This window comes from Ricinus communis, chromosome 7 (genome assembly GCF_019578655.1).
Source record: "Ricinus communis isolate WT05 ecotype wild-type chromosome 7, ASM1957865v1, whole genome shotgun sequence".
Classification (NCBI taxonomy): domain Eukaryota; kingdom Viridiplantae; phylum Streptophyta; class Magnoliopsida; order Malpighiales; family Euphorbiaceae; genus Ricinus; species Ricinus communis.
Window position 1 is genome coordinate 11,352,960 of NC_063262.1, and position 11,748 is coordinate 11,364,707.

Here is an 11,748-nt window from a genome sequence, read left to right on the forward strand (position 1 = left end):
AAACAAAATAAGAAAAATAAATAAATCTAACTATTACAACTCTTTCTACAATTAACGAACTCTAAAAAGACTAAGTTAGGTCAAAATAGGCAACAATCATTGAAAAGGGTTGAAAATCCACAAATTAGGGCAACTTTAGAGAACTATCGATAAGGTGACATCACAGAACTGGTAAGCTCAACGCATAGTTAATCGGCTATGCACTAAGCTGATCGGTTCTAAACTCCTACTTAGGCCGATTTTACTTGGTTTAATGTTCTCTATTGCCCAGAATCCGATTCACATGCACAAAACACATCGAATACGATTAGTATATATAGAAAACATGACATAAGACATAAAGTGATTGCTTTTAGCAAGAACATGTAAAACTACCAAAAATAAACTTACAATAAACAAAATCCTTTTTCATGGCTTTCCCTAAAACTAATCACATGAATCTAAAACTAAATCTAATAATTCAGACATGCATATTATCATCAAAATAAAACAATCCTAACATGTTAACTTACTCATATGATCATCAAATCCGAAACCCAAAGAAGAACATGTTATCAAATTCAAAACCAAGCAAACATACGTATTATAGAAACATGGAGGATTACTAAAATCCTAGATCTAAACATACAAAATATTAAAAAATTAAAATAATCATAAATCAACCCTAGCACGTCTCTAATAACTTAAAACTAGAAGAAAGGAATAAAGAGGATGCTGAAGATGTTGGATTTGGGAACCCTCAGGTTATCACTATATTGTGCTGATTCTCAGTCTTAGGTGATGAGGATGAGGTAGAATCAATATGGGATATGAATCCAGAATTTTGGGTTTTATTTTTTGTGTTTAATTTTTGAAAGTGTCTATTGCTATTGGGAAAACCTATTATCATTTTCTGAAGGTTGTCAAAAATGGAATTCTTAATTACTGAGAACTATTCTATCTATGCTAATAATTATTGATAATATATGCTAATAATTGTTAATAATAGCTAACCCAAAATCTAGAGCCTCACTTTCTATTTGTAAGAGAAAGAAATAGGAAACCCTAAGAAATTTGATAATTACAACAATTAAAAAATAGTTTATTTTTATTTATTTATCAGATATTCTGTTTGATATTATCAAATAAAATCAATTTAAATTCAAATTATTATCGACAATAGGCTCTAGAAAATATATTTTGCCATTCTAAATTGAATAAACACGTAAAATAAGTCAAAAATTAAAACAAGGACCAATCAAGACTACGTATAGCCGATTGGCTCAGTGGCCAAAAAGTTTTAAATAATTTATAATTTAGTCCCTGTACTCTTAAAATTTACATTTTCACCCCTTAAACTTAAAATTTTCTATTAATTTAATCCAAGTTGATTTCAAAAATTATCTTGATTCGATTACTATAATCCTAATTGGAATTTGATCGTTTTCAACCTCTCGAGACTCGAGAAAAAAACAGTAACTTTTATCATCGAGTTTTTCATAATTTTCTCGATATCTAGATTTGGAAAACGGGTGCTGACAAATAGCAGTATAATTATATAATAATATCTTTTTATAAATCTTTACTAATTTGTGTAAATTTTTGTCAAATTAAGTGATTTTTTCTATTTACTTGTTAAAGTTTTCTATTTACACAATATATAGAATAAATTACTTTATATAATAAAAAGTTATATAATCAGTATAAAAATTACATAAAAATACTTTTTATGTAAAATATAATTGATTTAATAAATTTTTAACCGAACTACTTAACTTCATAAAATTAGTAATCATGTATATCATATGATATAAATTATATATAAAAATAAAAAATAAAAAATAAAAATAAATAGCATTATATTCACATAATAATATCCTTTTATAATTTTTTGCTAACTTATGTGTATATTTTTTTCTATTATGTAACTTATCTCATTTAATTGTTAATATCTTAATATTGACTCTAAAATAGTAATAATTACATAAAACATACAATAATAATATAAAAATATTTCTTTTATAATGTGACTTGTATTAACAATTTATCATCCTTTTAAATTTAAATAAAACTCAAGTTAAAACTTGAAGTGTCTAAATTCTATTTGATGATACATCAATGTCTTGGAAAAAATAAAATTCACTCTAAAGAAGGCATCCAAAGAATTCACTAAGAAACCAAAGTGCGACAAGGGTCAGGTTGTGAGAGGCCATCTAATCAAGTTACTCAATGGTCATAGATATAAGTGCCTGAAAGGGCAGAAGAGATGAGGCCCAACCTCGACAATGGCCAAACTCGTTCTGCAAAGCCACAATTAAAGAGAAGATGTCGGTAGTCTCAGGTTAATTATATAACGAGGACATCAATTTCCCCAATTTATAACTCAATAAAGAGTCCTCTGGAAAAGAAGATAACAGTTTTCATTAAAAAAAAAAAAAAAAACTTTAATTTTATTTGGGATTCTGAGTTTCTAAAGGTGATTCTAGCAAAACTGAAGGAATGGTTGTGAGGAGATAGTAGAATTGGTTGGGTGAGTAGGAAGCCTGCTACGATGAAATCAAGTATAATTGCCGAAGCCATAGTATAATGCCCCAAGCAGTGAAAGTGCCAGATTGGAGTATCTTTACTATTAGTGACACCTAAGGGGAATCTGCATTAGTCTTTGCTTGATCTGGCAGAAAAATATTGTGAACGAGACATACCTTCCACGATTTGAGACCTGGATCAATATAATGAGACATTGGATGGTTACGAATAGATTCAGAAGATAAGAAATCAGCCTTGTATGGAAACTTGGTGGAAATCCAAGCATCCTTAATGGTCTGATATCTTTCACCATTTCCAATGTTCCAATGGAGGACTTTTGAAAGAACAGTTCATCCTGCAAGTAAACTCCGTCAATCCCAAGAAGGATTAGACCTATAAGATCCTTGAAGAAGTATTTGCTTTTCATAACCTGAGCTAAGTGAGAGTTTGGATGGGTATTAATCTGCTAAACTTGCTTAGTCAGGAGGGCCAAATTAAAACCATGGACATATTTTATACTCAAACCCCTAAAAGACTTGTTATGACATAAAGAAGACTGGGCTATCTAGTGTATTTCTCTTTTCCTTTTTGATTGCTACCCATCAGAAATTAGAGAATATCTGATTAATTTCTTGACAAATGTTGATGGGCAATTGGAAGCAACTCATTAAAAAAAAAAAAAAAAAAACTAGGATAGGACATGCCAGCACTTTAATCAAAACCTTTTTGTGCTGGAGATAACAGATGCTCCTATTCTTGCACCATTTTTCTGATCTTTGTGAAAATTTATAATTGAGCTATTTTAACTTCCTTATATGTGTTACATATAGAGTGATATTATAACTCATCATCATTTATAGTATTAAGAGTATTAAGTTAAATTAATTATATATGCAATTGTGATAGGATTAGGATGAAATTAAATTAATTACTAAGTGATTCTAATAGGACTAAGAAAGGAATGTATTAAATTAAAGTAATTTCATATGTACTTATAATAGGATTGGGTTAGAATTAGATTAATAACCGATTAATTTTAAGAGTATATATATATATATATATTTATTAATTGGCTGAGAGTTTAAATATGTCCAAGCTGGTTGGTCTAGCAATACATTTTTTTCTTATTTTGAATTGGAAAAGAGTAAACATAATTTAACTTAATTTAAGATACTGATAGGACATGGACAATGGTAGACTGCTGTAAATTTATGTGAAAAAAGAGAGTTGTATCAAAGGAATATGCTGAAGCTTTTGTTTTGTCCCATACTCTGAAGCTTGCCTCTGATATTGGTATTCAGGATTTTGTTGTTTTGTCGCCTAATCGTTTTCTTGTTTCTTTATGTAATAACTTTAGCTCCATCTGTCCTTGGGAGATCTCTGTTTTTTTGTTTCAAGCAAGGGCGAGACTCTCTTCCCTTCATGGTGCTAGAATTGATTGTATTCCCAAGTCTGCCAACAAGGCAGCTAGATGGTTAGCGAAATCTGTTTTGCAGGGGAGTCTCTCGTTTGCTTGGGTTTCAAACCCCCCTTTTGTATTTTTTGTTTGTAAAAAGAAGAACTTAATTTCCTTCCATGGTTTGTTGGGATTTTTCATATAAAAGATTCATTTATTCAGCAAGATTTTCCTGTTATTCCAACGAAACATTTATGACACATTACAGAAAGAATAATAAATTTTTCAGATTTGGGTTCTTATTATTCCATTGATTCGTAGTAAAGTCAGACTTTATGCTCAAGATGATGATCACAGTGAGAAGAGGATGCTTCCTTATCAGAAATATGAAGAGAATGATCATGTAAGAAATCTTTGCTCCGGTTTTCATTTTTCTTGATCTTCTCGTTAATATGAATATCTTCTTCAATTGTCAGTACCTTCATTTGCTCACCATGTGGTCCTGGTACGATGGTTTCCTGAACTTTCATGTGTTCATCAAAATCTATGATTTCAGTTTTCTGGATGTTTTTCTTCTTTCGCTTCTTAATGAAGCAGCAGAGAGCAACAGAGAGAAATGCAAGAAAAAATAGACCACCAAGCGAGACAAAGACAACAACTATGACCGTTGAATTATGTCCTGGTGTTGGTGTTGGTGGTGGCGGTGGGGGAAATATTGGATGAACTGGTGGAGCAGGTGGTGGATGAAATGGATGAGGAGGTGGTGTTCCAGGCACTGGAACTGGTTGTGGCGGTGGCGGAGCTACTCTCGGCGATGGTGGAGGTTGAGATGGATGGTTAGGTGGAGTTACTGGTTTTGGGAGTGGTGATGGCGGCGGCAATGTGGGATTTTGTGGTGGAGGGTGGGGAGTATTATGAGGTGGTGGAGGTTGAAATGGATGGTTGGGTGGAGTTCCTGGCTTTGGAAATGATGGTGGCGGCAGCACTTTTGGTGGGTAGGGAGTATTGTGAGGTGGTGCAACTTTTGGAGATGGTGGTGGCTTCTGGGAAGGCGGCCATTTCGGTGGACTATACGGTGGAGGTAGAGAAAAATAAAGGAATAAGTTGTCGTCATAGTTATTGGTAGGAGTCATCTGAATTATGAGAAAATAATGAAAGTTATTAGAGATGTGTTATCCTGATGCTGAGAAATGGAGAAAAATGTAAGTGTATTTGTAGTGAAAGACTGTTGAGTTGAGTCCTGACTAGGATCTTGAATTTTGTCTCATTGGTTTTGCATGCTTCTAAGCTTTGAGTAACTTGACTCTCATGCTAAGATTTTGAAGAGTTGTCATTGATTGCATTAAAAAACACTTCTAGTGGCTCTTTTTCAGGTTTTTATTCAAGATAAGTAAGAATGTTGATGGGGTTGCAGGTACGAATGAGTATCAGACTTGTCTATTATGTTAACCAATTATTCTAATCATCCAAAAAATTCTGAAGATTCAAAACTGTGATGGAAATGAATAATGATGGCTGATTTCCAACCTCTGATTCAATCCTGCATCAGCCATTTCGGTTTTTGACTTCAATTTGCAGTACCTCATTTATTTCTGTCCTGGCGTCATCCAGAGCTTGTCAGGTAACACAGTGACAGAAATTCAATTATTAGCAAACTATTATTCGGTGCTACCGTAAATCAACTAAGCCTCTAATGACCATCCTGAAAGTTGGAATTGATAAAAATTCGTTTGGGCTTATTTAATTAAAATGCTTAAACTAAATAAAACTCGATTCTTAATCTCACCGGCTCGTAAAATACAGTATTAACAATTTGGCATTTAGCTTATAATTTATCGTTTTAGTTATTACAGATACAGAAGTATTTATTTAAATTTTTATTTATTGACATAAAATTATAAATTTAAGTGAATTATTTATACCTTTGCAATTATATTTTTATTCTTTTAATGAACTTTCATGAATAATTAAATATATATTTTTTATATTCATTAAATTCATTTAAACTCATTTAAGCCGGTGACCCTTTAACAAATATAATAAATTCAGCTTGAGGATATACAATTCAAAAATTTCCATGACAGTTTTGATCACGTTCCTTTTCTTTACCCTGCAAACTAGTGGCACAAATGCATAAAAGTTATTTCTGTTTCTTTATCAAACAAATTTTACCCCAAGAAAAATAAAATAATAACAAATAGACAAAATTGAAATACATTGCACTGCATAAAGAATGAAAAAATGATTTCTGTTAGAAAACTGCAATTTCCTTGTAACTCTACATCTTTCTTCCCTTGAAACTCGCAGCAATTCCAAAGGGAACCAAGTAAGAACAGGGGATACAAGCCAAACCAAATAATCATTGCTCTGCTTTGGCATACTTGGCAAATCAGAGGTTCAAGTAGCTGCGTGTGCAGGTATCAGCTGTATGTGTCTTGAATCTGCACTGATGAAAGATGACTAATTAACAATGTTATCGTAAATCCAGTGCTTTACAATAATTCAAGAGCAATCACAATAATAAGGGAAATTAAGAAAATTAATTTATGCTTTTTGTTTGAGCCTTCAGGTTTCATTTGTTGAGAATATCCATATCATTAGTTGGCAATTAATGAAGTCAAGACAGGCCTTAGGACTCCTGTGCTCTAGCTGAGACTCAACCCTAGAAAAAACAAAAGGTATTGAGTAGCAGGGCAGTTAGCAGATGGCAGAGCAATGATGTTTTATAGCATGAAAGCAAATTACATGACCTCTTTTACAATATTCACGGACAAAACCAGATGAAATTGGGTTGGCCATTTAGGTGCTGAATACCAATTGAGCTATTTTGTTAGAGGATCCACAGTGAATTGGAAGAGTATCGACCCAATTACAATTTAGAAAATAAAGGAACAGGTGGGGTTGAAGCAGGACTGAAATTCACTCTTTGTGCAGTTAACAGACTAGACGTGGACCAGATAGATAACAAATTAGCCAAAGGAGGAAGATCAGAAAGAGCTCACACTCACATCTTCAGCGTAAAGGTCTATGGTTGGTAAAGCAAAAAAGAGAGCAGAACCTCATTCCACATATCAGGTACTCCAGGTAAACACCAGTGGCTACAATCAGGTACAGGCAAGTTGTCATTCCACTCACCAACATGTGCATCGGTTCTGAAAGCTGACATGGAGGTTATATGAAGTACAGTTATAGGAACCGTGACATTTTTTACCACCTCTAGGACTGTGTCTGAAAATTCACTTTTGTCCCTTCCTCCTGTTTCTGACGAAGGGTGCCTAGTCACGTTGCAAAACCTGTGGGATTGATCACTGATGCAGCAGAAACTCAACTATCAGTCATCTTGAAGAGAGCAATGTGAAACTTTACAATAGAATCAATTAAAGAAGGAAAAAGAAAAAAAAGGTGCAAAAAAAAAAATCATAAACAAGAAGAAAGATAAACTCAGGCCATAAGGAAAGCAGCCAAAGACCACACTTCAAAAGTCGTAACAGTTAGTTTTAGAAGCTTTTGAGAAGCCAAGGACAGCTCAAATAGCGAAATATTGCTTGAGAACAAGTTACAACTATCATCATTGAAGAAAAATGGAATCTGATAGCTTATGACACCATCTTTAATTGAGAACAGATAGGATAGACTTTAAAAGAAAGTCTTGCAGCCAAAAAACTATATCCATGAACATACCAATATGTAGTCTGTATTAAAGAAGTACCTCCAGTGAGATGGCTCAAAAGTCCTAAAGAAGACTCGTGTTTTATTTGTGTCAATTGTGTTCTGCACCCACAATGCCCAAGTGTCCAGAGCTATTCTGAAGGCAGCAGGAATTGACATTCCAAGCTTTACTGAATTCCCAACCTGGAAATAGCATCCCCTGTCCAGAACACAATTTACTTACATGTAAAAGTTGAGCAGATCATACCTGTGAGATGAAAATAATATTAAGAAAACAGCCCATTTCCCATCTAATAACAAGTCTGTTAGACTGTAGCATTGTACGCACAAAGGAAGACAACAGCTCCGAGTACAAGGTATGAAAATATTCATGCTGAGACAGAATATCTGTGAAACTGATTATCCAAGCCATATCACTGTTGCAAGGATGAACAGGATTTCTGATAGACTTTAGGTTAGACTACAGTGTCTTTTTTTTTTTTGCCAAAGAATGCCATTATTTTAAATGTGCATGACAAAATTTTTATTTACATTAAATTAGAAAACTCTAACTTGATGACATAGAAAACTTGGCGGTCATTCCTAGTGCATAAGGCTCTCTATTCTCAATGCTCAATAGCAAAATGGCCATTTCGACATCTTGAATCCATGACCTTCTAAAAAAATTAAAATGATATATGTTTTTGTTCTCAAGTATGTTTCTTTACAATATCCTACTTTAGAAGAAGAAGAAGAAGAGTAATAAGAGCAATACATCCAACTTTCAAGATCTATTCCACCCAGAAATATGGATTTGGTGTAGAATAGAATCAAGAATTTCACCTCTTTTGATTTTATAGTTGGCTGTTGAACTGAATATTTGCTATAGAAATTAAACCATGACGAATGCCTAACATTAGTGCATCACATTGCATGCCAACAGCATGCTAAATTTTCAGATTGCAAGTATAAATGAATGACTCCAGGTTTTTCCCATGAAAATAGTTTCAGTTAGAGGGATCTAGAACTGTAACATAGAGCTCTTTGTTTCTCAAAGCATTTTCTCAGGGACGTTGAATCACATTTACTTAAATGAAAACCCAAAAGGAAGTAACAAACCCTTCACTAGCCATTGCTAGTCAACCCTGTTTGAACCAAATATAAATAGTGGGAACCGGAAAGCTCTAAAAGTTTTTAAGAAGAAAGAATGATGGAATGAAAAAATGGTCCTAAAATTCCGCACTCAAAAGAAAATACAGTTTCATTATATAAAAATGAGAAAAAGAGAGAAAAGGATCTGTATCGGCAGGGAAACCCTTTTCTTGGTTTCTACCAATTTCCATCTAATCAAACCTAGCCTGAGGAAATTTGGCAATAAGAGGACAATACTACCATTACAGTCTGATAATTTCTAAGAGGCTTCTCTTTGTTCAAAGAAACAGCTAAGTGCAGCTAATTTTAGGTACATTGTAAATTTAAGCAAATTTGAGCTGATTTAAGATATTGTATCATCAAGAGTATAAATTTAAGAAAAGCTCATAAATAATAGTATTTAAAGTTGCTACTATATAGACTAGGATCACATAATGTCCTCATCAGAGTCACCACCAAAATAAAAGTTAAGATTTAAATCGTGGTAATGGCCTTTAACTTACACGCACACCGGGTATCTAGAAGGGGTAGTAGACTTCTAAAAACACAGGATACTTGAAAACACTTTCAAAGGAATAAATCCACATACAAAATGTTTTACTTTAATACAGATAATGAGATCTTTATTTTAAACATGTTCAAACAAATATGATCATCCTGCAGCAATGCACAAAACAAGTGGCGATACTGCCACAGTAGAGGGTCCCTGTCCAGCTCTTAGTGCATTAGATGCAATAACAATCCTACACACAGAGAAACTCTGAGGGTAGAAGACTTTGAAATGTAGGAGTTCTTGAAAAGTCCTTAAAAAGATAACTTCATGATCTTAGCCAGCTCAAATGGCTTCCTTCTCCACAATAGCATATTACTCATATAATGAGGGAGAGGGAGAGGGACAGCAAGAGTACTGGCCAATTGTGCAACAAAACTGACGACCAGAGGGCTAAAAGCATAAATGTTTAAGGACTTTGGTATTTAAAAGCTGCGAATACTCTTTAATTACTAAAAAACAGGGAACTATTACAGTTCTATGATTAAGCTGTCAATCCTTTGACCATAAATTTGCAGATTTGAATAGTTTACAGATATCCATTACGAACTATAAACAACATGAGCTAATAGAAATCAAATAAATGGCATCTATAATAGTTAAAAATATTACAGGTGAATACAATTAAATTGGGCTGCATGTGTCTGTCAAAATGATTTTAATAATAGACTAACCTTCATAAATTTAGTACATTTTTTGTTTGAAAACTCGTAAATTTAGTACATAATTACACTATAGAAGAACTGAAAAAGGCAAATGGAAAATTATATAGGAGAACTTACGTTTCAAAAAGCTTCCCGGGCACCCACCATTGTCCTGTGTTGAATATCAGGACATCCGAATTAACCCACTCTCCGCTAATATCATCCATTTTGTTCAATCTGAGTGTTGACCTAACCCGCTTTGGTGAATGTCTAGGCATCCAACTATGTTGTACCAAGAAAACTGATCGAAAGAACTCAATAGTGAAATTAAAGGATCTAAAACGAACACTCAAAAATCTAATCCGTTTTGTTATCTTATTCCCATTGACTTCATAAACACTTTTCTTATCCTCTATCCCTGTCATGAGCAAACATACTAATGATTCCCACTGTGTTCTACTCATTGAGTCACCAACAAAGATGATCCTTTTATTTCGAAATCTTTCCAATAAATCATGCACATGGAATCTTGGAATATCACAGTTCTTCGGTTTCCACCTCCATTTAAGATAATCTTCATCTTTCCTCCCATTTCCTAAGCAGTTGAATCCTTGTTCTGCAAAAGGACACTCCGAAGCATTGTATAAAGGGTAATCATCATCCAATACCCAATTTCCATAGAAGACATTGCAATTTCTTATTGAATCATTAGATTTAGATATGCCAAATCCGTAAAAAGCTTGAGTGAGGCTTGGGAGCACATAAATGTAACCACCTCCAATGGCTATGAAAAATGTAAGCAAAGACCCGATCACAACAAGCACCGTAAACCAATGTGAGATTAAGCTAGACCTATTCACTCTTGGGCTTCCAAAGCTCAAAGATCTTGGACTCCCAACATTTAATACTTTCTGGTTGAATGACTTACTCCTATTAAAAGTAGTCATTATCCCAATCAACCATGCTGCCAAGACTCAACTAACACACTTATCATACTAAAAAGACTGCATATTCAAACATTCCCAAGAAAAGATGACATTACACTATCAAGAACCTAATGTCAGTATAGATCAATCCAAGAAGCACAGACCCATATATTATCATACCAAAATCAGTTCAAAACCAACACCAAGAAACCGAACGTCAAAATTTTTATCATAGCCCATTAAAGAAATGATGAAGAAACCAAAAGGTAACCTTATAAGCTCACAAAAAATAGACCCAGATGCAAAATCTGATAATTCTAAGAAACTTGGAATAAATGGTAATGTAAAATGAAGATGCTACAACTACTTACTGGAAGATACACAGAGTGTGAAAGAAACCACCATTAATTCATTGAGAATTAAGAACAGAACAAAAAATCAAGAGAAATTGGAAATGAAAGCCGATTCTGAAGCTGAAGAGATCGGACAGGTGGTTGGGAAAGAGAGAAAAAGAGCACGTTAAAACATGACAAGAAGAAGCCAGAAAGGGCCATATAATATTCTGGTTGTTAGATTTGGTACTGTTATTGTTAGTATTATTATTTATTATTATTATTATTATTAGGTGAAATTTATAAATAGTGTGGCAATTTTTCTAATTTTTTTTAATTTTTGTGTTTGAATAATTTAAAATTTAAAAATATAATATATTTAATCTTTTTTAGCTACTAAATAAAATTCAATCCAGTTTTACTCAATAAATTAGCCATGTGATACAATATTAATGAAAAAATAAAAATAAGTTCTAATAATTTCATTTCCATCTCTCTTTTTATATTTTTTCTTTTTTCTTTTTTCCCTTTATCCGTTCTTTATTTCTTCACATGTATATTTCATTGTCAAGTTCAAAATTAATTGAAATAAAAA

The 11,748-nt window shown here is 33.1% G+C and overlaps 2 protein-coding genes across 3 annotated transcripts; both read right to left on the reverse strand.

Moving 5' to 3' along the window:
- Window positions 1-4,103: 4,103 nt before the first annotated feature.
- Window positions 4,104-5,124, reverse strand: LOC8259143 (protein TRACHEARY ELEMENT DIFFERENTIATION-RELATED 7A). Its single transcript, XM_048376388.1, has one exon. It carries the CDS (start codon window positions 5,032-5,034, stop codon window positions 4,228-4,230), a length of 807 nt encoding a protein of 268 aa, XP_048232345.1. The 5' UTR covers window positions 5,035-5,124; the 3' UTR covers window positions 4,104-4,227.
- Window positions 5,125-6,035: 911 nt separating this feature from the next.
- LOC8259144 (protein trichome berefringence-like 7) lies at window positions 6,036-11,748 on the reverse strand. 2 transcript variants are annotated; one of them, XM_015718086.3, is made up of 4 exons: window positions 10,034-11,748; window positions 7,611-7,769; window positions 6,910-7,209; window positions 6,036-6,347 (listed from the first exon to the last, which is right to left on the reverse strand). In XM_015718086.3, the coding sequence occupies exons 1-3, from the start codon at window positions 10,840-10,842 to the stop codon at window positions 6,927-6,929; spliced, it is 1,251 nt and encodes a 416-aa protein (XP_015573572.1). In that variant the 5' UTR covers window positions 10,843-11,748; the 3' UTR covers window positions 6,036-6,347; window positions 6,910-6,926. The 2 variants fall into 2 exon arrangements, with proteins under 2 accessions (XP_015573572.1, XP_002517253.1); XM_002517207.4 differs by having other exon boundaries at window positions 6,036-6,342; window positions 10,034-11,741.

Bases quoted from the DNA above. Each gene is read 5' to 3' on its own strand.
- LOC8259143 (XM_048376388.1), bottom strand. From the start codon at position 5,034: ATGACTCCTACCAATAACTATGACGACAACTTATTCCTTTATTTTTCT.
- LOC8259144 (XM_015718086.3), bottom strand. From the start codon at position 10,842: ATGACTACTTTTAATAGGAGTAAGTCATTCAACCAGAAAGTATTAAAT. The intron at 7,770-10,033 runs GTAAGTTCTCCT...TGTTCTGGACAG, and splicing joins CCCGGGAAGCTTTTTGAAAC to GGGATGCTATTTCCAGGTTG. The intron at 7,210-7,610 runs GTACTTCTTTAA...CTGCTGCATCAG, and splicing joins TTTGAGCCATCTCACTGGAG to TGATCAATCCCACAGGTTTT.